This window comes from Orycteropus afer, unplaced genomic scaffold (genome assembly GCF_000298275.1).
Source record: "Orycteropus afer afer isolate SDZICR_OR568_19922 unplaced genomic scaffold, OryAfe1.0 scaffold00059, whole genome shotgun sequence".
NCBI classification, from domain to species: domain Eukaryota; kingdom Metazoa; phylum Chordata; class Mammalia; order Tubulidentata; family Orycteropodidae; genus Orycteropus; species Orycteropus afer.
The window spans coordinates 5,350,624-5,357,084 of NW_006921646.1; the positions used below are offsets into that span (position 1 = coordinate 5,350,624).

At 37.3% G+C, this 6,461-nt stretch overlaps 1 protein-coding gene across 1 annotated transcript; it reads left to right on the forward strand.

Annotated features, from left to right (window-relative positions):
* Positions 1-1,261: 1,261 nt before the first annotated feature.
* SRSF3 (serine and arginine rich splicing factor 3) lies at positions 1,262-5,851 on the forward strand. Its single transcript, XM_007939401.2, has 5 exons — positions 1,262-1,467; positions 2,954-3,088; positions 5,289-5,327; positions 5,575-5,661; positions 5,824-5,851. Exons 1-5 carry the CDS (start codon positions 1,262-1,264, stop codon positions 5,849-5,851), a joined length of 495 nt encoding a protein of 164 aa, XP_007937592.1.
* Positions 5,852-6,461: the final 610 nt, after the last annotated feature.

The window sequence follows — 6,461 nt, forward strand, 5'->3', positions numbered from 1 at the left end:
TTTTTTTTTTTTTTACATTTTTATTGTGATTTGGGTGAAAGTTTACAGAGCAAATTAATTTTCCATAAAGCAGTTTTTCCTCATGACAGTGACTACAATTTCCCACAATGCAACAGTTCTCTTCTCACTTCTCCCCATAGTTATCTCTTCTTTGTGTCCCCCCCCCAGATGTCTCCCTGTGCAATCATTGCCTTTCAGTTCTCACATGATTGATTTCTCCAAGAAGTTTATCTACTTAATGTAAATGTTCAGCAAGGATAGCATTTTTAAAGTAAAAATAATTTGGCTTTACTGAACCTAGTAGTAATCTTTCCTTATGAAAGCAGATTTGTATTGTATATCTGGTGGTTTGACATTAAATATTTGCTCTCTTGATCCTCAATTTTTTTTCTTTTGAAATACGACTTTTTTTAGGGTAGTTGTAGATTTGCAGAAAGATAATTCAGAATGCCCATGTACTCCCTCTCCCTTGTACAGTATCTCCTATTAACATCTTTCTCCTGTAGTACATTGGTTACAATTGAGTTCATTTGGTTTTTGAGTCTGACAAAATTGATTTGCTCCTGAGCAGGTTTTCTTTTTCTCATAACTTGTTTTGGGAATTAGGTGGCTGGTAAAGCCCCTTATTCAGTGCCCAGATTGTACTAAATGCACCTCTCCAGTATTTTCTCACTTCCCAAGTAGGTATCACCCCCCATTTTCCACTGGCTTCTTAATGGGGGGTGGATGTTTTGAGGGTAATTTTTTTTTTAAGGAGCTTCGATAGGTATGATAACTTTACTATACGTAACATACATAGTTTTTTGTTTTACTGTGACGAATAACAAAAGTATCAGTTCAATATATTTTACATGTACAATTCAGTGACATTCGTTATCGTTATGTGTGCAACATTTCCAGATTATGGCACATAAGCAGGAGCTGTACCCTTTAAGCAAAGATTCCCCCTTCCACTCTCTGGTAACCATTAATAAACTTTGATCTTTACACATTTTGCCTGTTCATATAAGTGGGATCATACAGTATTGGTCCTCTTGTGACTAACTTTACTCTGCATAATGTTACAGAATCATCTATGTTGTAATGTTTATCAGGACTTTGTTTCTCTTTATGGCTTATTTCCATTGTATATATGTGAGCATTTAGGTTGTTTCAGGGGTAACATTTCCCTTGTCTTTTTTCCTCTAACCTGTGTGGTTACCCATGTAGATTATTTGGCCGGATGATTAATACTTTTGGCTCTTTTCTTGTTGTTACAGAAATGCATCGTGATTCCTGTCCATTGGACTGTAAGGTTTATGTAGGTAATCTTGGAAACAATGGCAACAAGACTGAATTGGAACGGGCTTTTGGATATTACGGCCCACTCAGGAGTGTGTGGGTTGCTAGAAACCCTCCCGGCTTTGCTTTTGTTGAATTTGAAGATCCTCGGGATGCAGCTGATGCCGTTCGAGAGCTAGATGGAAGGTAATTTAATGATAGAAATGTTAACTAGTGTTTAGTATATTTATATGGCATCTTGCTGTGTGCACCATCAAGCAAAATTGATGTTATTGGAGATTTACATAAGCCCTTTCTACAATTAAAGCCTGTTTTAGTGGAAATATGTAGAAAAAGTTTTTTTATTCAGCTGGCATTTGAAGGATGCTTATTAAGAGATTTAATGGTAAATCCAAATTCTTCATGGATTTTAAATAACTTGGGGATGGGGGGGTGGGGGAATAGCAACATCCAGGCCATGAGCTGGCTGTTAATTGTTGTAGCTGTATGATAGCTACACAGGGATTATTTTTATGTTTGAACTATTTTGCCTAGGAAATCAGAATTTGTTAGCTCTTCATTTTCCTTTGTGTTTATAGTGTCCTCTTAGCTAAACTATTAGCTGGTAAGTAATCCCTAAAGGAGCTCTGATGGTATAAGTGGTTAAAACATTTGGATGTTAATCAATAGGTTCAAACCCACCAGCAGCTCTGCAGAAGAAAGATGAGGCAGTCTGCTTCTGTAAAGATTTATGATCTTGGAAACCCAGTAGGGGTAGCCAGGCAGTGAGGTTTTTTTTTTTTTTTTTTAAGTCTTAATAGTAGCAGAGGTTGCCCTGTGCCTCCTTCCTGGCATTTGAAAATCCTTGGGTTGCAAGAAACCAAGGAAAATCGATGCGTTTTAGAATTTTTGTTTTGAAGCAGGTCACAGTATCCTAAATTGTTGTCTCTTTCATTTGCTGTTATGAAAAAGGGTCTAAGTGCTGGCTATAAGACTATGGAAAATCATTGTTGATCCAAACAGACTGCAGAAATAGGAATTTTTCCCAATTACTGTCCAATATAGTGACTGTCTAAACTTACTGGTTGTGAACCAGTGGAAGGATGGGAGTGGGGTGACTGTGTTCCCAGCTTTAATTTTTTATCCAAGTATTGTGGGGTAAAGGTGATAAAAAGTGACCAAAATGGTTCTGTTGGTCTTTGTCTTGGAGTTCTGTTCCCAAGGGCTGGGGAGTCAACAAATAAAGTACAGTAAGATCTGTACCTGAAATAATTGCTGGGACTCAAGGGAGATGGTCACAGCAGAGGTAACGTGAACTAGTTCTTCAGGGGTGAAATTTTAAGTTCACATGCATAGCAACTATTACGTTAACATTGAGCCCATTAATCAAATTGGCTTTAACATATAAATGATTAAATACAAGGAAGCTGGTTTTCTTTACTTGTAAATTAATACTTTAAAAAATCCTTTATTACATTTGATTTGAAATTAAATGAGGAATCAGCTCAACTGTTTGTCTTAGAAATAATAAGAACTAAAACTTGTTTTGGTATTAAAAGGATTCATGGATTGGAATCAACTCAGTGGCAGCTAACAACAACAGATAATGTAGATGTGATGTTTGCTACACATTTCTTAGAAAGTTGGCTGCTGTAAGTTAAATAAATTTAAATTTAATAATTTCCCCTCCTAGAACTCTGTGTGGCTGTCGTGTAAGAGTGGAACTGTCAAATGGTGAAAAAAGAAGTCGGAATCGTGGTCCACCACCTTCCTGGGGCCGACGCCCTCGAGATGATTATCGTAGAAGAAGTCCTCCACCTCGCCGCAGGTACTTGAGAGATAGTATTTAAAGGTATTGGTGTAATGGAGTAGCTAGTAGGAGCAGGTATTTCTCTTAAAATATTTTGATGGGTTTAAAACTTAATATTGTGAAGAATAGGAGGTTTTTATGAAATCTTTGCTGGGCAGTAGTTTGGGGTATGTGAGTTGTGCTGAGTGTTGGCTTTTGTCTTTATTTAGGTCACTGTTCATGTTGGTAGTTAGTAACTTCTATCTTGGATCTATCTTCTAGTTCATCTTCTAGTTGCATCTTTCCAAATCTTCCCTTATACTTCAATTTAGGCCTTTTTCCATTTCTTGACTCCATAATGACAAAACATTACATTCAACTCCAGTTCTTCACAAAAATGTATTTTCTACTATTAGCACAATTGTAATATTTATCAAACAGACAGCTGTTTAATGTTACTGTTGGTAAAGTACAAATCATTCTGAAACTAACTTAAGTCACTGACCGATAAAGGGGGCTAAAAAGGAAGTAATCCCAGTCATCTGTTCTTCAAACCCAAATAGGAGAGAATTCAGTTTTTTTTGTAATTGAAAATGGCATCATTCTTGGACCAGGCAGTATTGTCTGGATGCTAACTCCACTTTTCCTCAAACCTCCAAAATAGTTTCTACGGGACTGAATTTACCTCTTACAGGTGAGTGCAGTCCTAGGAGAAAGGAGTTCAAAATCTTGCCCCTTTTGCTATTTTGAAAATAAAACAACACACTGTTGCCCATCATAATAAAGAGTATTTGTTAGCTAATAGATGGTTGTACTGATGGCTTGTTTTTCATTTTTTTTTTGTGCTTTTTGGTCCATCTATTAATAAAAATGAACCCCGTTACAGAGTCACCATCATGTCTCTTCTCACCACCCTCTGAGTCTGCATTAGCCAATCAACTACCCCTTTCAGCGTCATGTGACCAGCGCGCCCCATTCAGCTTGGCTGGTGTCGTTTCACATGACCCAGGCATGGCCAGTCGCCAGGTTGCACCGCCCTTTGGTTCCCGAGCATGCTGTTTTCTCTCAGCCTTCTCTCCAACCTTAACCAAATCGGCAGCAGCCACCTCGACCGCCCACACATTCCTGGCCAATCAGCTCAGCTGTTTATTTACCAAATGTCTTCACAACAACTACAGCAGCAGCCTTCGGCTAACAAAAAAGCAGGAAAAATCCACAACACCCCCTTCGCCAACCAACTAAATCCAACGCAACATCTGGCAAAACCTTTTCAGCAAATTCTTCCTGGCCGTCAGTCCGGCAGCCTCACCTCACCATTTCTAGCTTGTTGAAACCCAAAACTAGTAAGTTTTTCCTGCTTATACAGTTTACTGCTGGTTAAAATAAGGAGTAAGCGGCTTAAAGTAATTCTTTTTTCTGGATCAAAGGCTGGCTGTGCATAATTGAATGGTAACGTACATATATATTGCTTGAATAAAACTTTTAAGGGTGATAGGGAACTCATAATGTAACTAGATCTTCAAGTGAAACTTATTTGCATGTGTGAGATGCCAAACTAAAAATTTTAATATATCTAACAGATTAGCTTTCCTTTCTAGCAAAAATTTGTTGAATCCTTATCACCTTTAAATGGTTTTACTAACAGTTTTCAAAATTTAAAAACAATTTTTGGGGTGAAGTGGGCCAAGCTGAGGTAATTTTGATAAGCCTAAACACACTTGTAAATGTGATGATCACAAATGCAGTTCTAATGTAGCACTTAATGGCATCAATATTTACACCTAGCGCGTTTTCACAGAATTACACTATCCACCTGGTACCTAAGTCTTGTCATGGACTTCTAGGTTTGCATGGGTTCCAAATACTGGTTTATGGTACTGTTTTTGGAACTACCAGTGGGACTACATTTTGGTGTGGTGTTTGGGTAGTGAAGTTAGTTTGACATGAAGTTTTGCATTGGACAGATCTGCTGTGAAGCATTCTTTGTTAAAGTGAATCCATGGTTGGAATACCTGCTTTTCACTTGAGCTTTTTGTTCCTTAATCCTTCTGTGCCCTTTTTTTTTCTTTACTTTCTTTTTTGTTTTGTTTGGTTTTGGTTTTTTATTTTTTTTTGGACGATGGGTGCCAGTTCTTCGGCACATTCACTGGGCCCAACAGTGAGATTGAAAAGTTGGGAAATGCCTCACGCCATCAGTAGTAATTGATGATTAGTCTAACTTTCCTGTTTCTGTTTTTAGATCTCCAAGGAGGAGAAGCTTCTCTCGTAGCCGGAGCAGGTAAATAACTAAAATACTCCTTTTTGGGACCAGATTCTTAGAAATAGCAGTGTTGGTCTCTGCTGTTCCCAATTTATTTTTCACGTGATGGGACTAATGGTTACAGATTGTCAGTCCTTAGTGAATCATAGCCAGAGTTGTAAATTTTAAGAATGAACCAGCTTTGTGTTTTCAAGAACTGATTAGAAAACATTCTTGTTAATAGGTAATTATTTCTGACTAGTCATGATTTTCTTTGCTTGTTTAGGTCCCTTTCTAGAGATAGGAGAAGAGAGAGATCGCTGTCTCGGGAGAGAAATCACAAGCCGTCTCGATCCTTCTCTAGGTCTCGGAGGTAAGACTTTGTACCATTAAGACATTGCAGAGGTAAAATACTGAATACAGAAATACATCTCTTTTTTAGCTATTTTGATAACTTTACCTGGAAAAGAACTCTAAAGTTACGTCACTAATACAATTACGGATATAGTTTAAAATTTTTATTTTCTTCTTCTAGCCGATCTAGGTCAAATGAAAGGAAATAGAAGATCACTTTTGAAGAGGAGTAGTGGTGTACAGGAAATAACTTCATTTGACAGGAGTATGTACAGAAAATTCAAGTTTTGTTTGAGACGTCATAAGCCTGGTGCATTTTTAAGATGTTTAGCTGTTCAAATTTGTTTATTGTCTCTTGTAACGGTGACATACAAGGATGTAATTCTCTATGGTTTGAAATGGATCATATGAGGCATGTGATACCAAGAATTTATTACTTTACAATGTCCCCTTAAGCAAAATTGAATTTGCTTTGAACTTAGTCTTGCATAGACTGATAATAAACCCCTAAATCTTGCCCAGTTAAAGTGTGATGTTTTAATATTAAGGTAACAAATTGGCAAAAACTGAACAGAGAACTTTAGTTTATCATAGCTGGGATACAGGATGCAGCTGTAGTTGAGTAAGTGCTCTTTAAAAGTTGCTGAGAATGTAAGCCAGCAGATAAAGGTAAATTCTGCACTGGTAAACTAGGTTAGAGGTTTTTTAAAAGGCCGTCAAAGTTTTCCTTATGTGCAGAGATTGCCCAATTGGTGTAGAATCTGATAGGTTTCCACAGTTGTTTTAGGTCATAAATTCCTTATGTAATTGCTGTATATG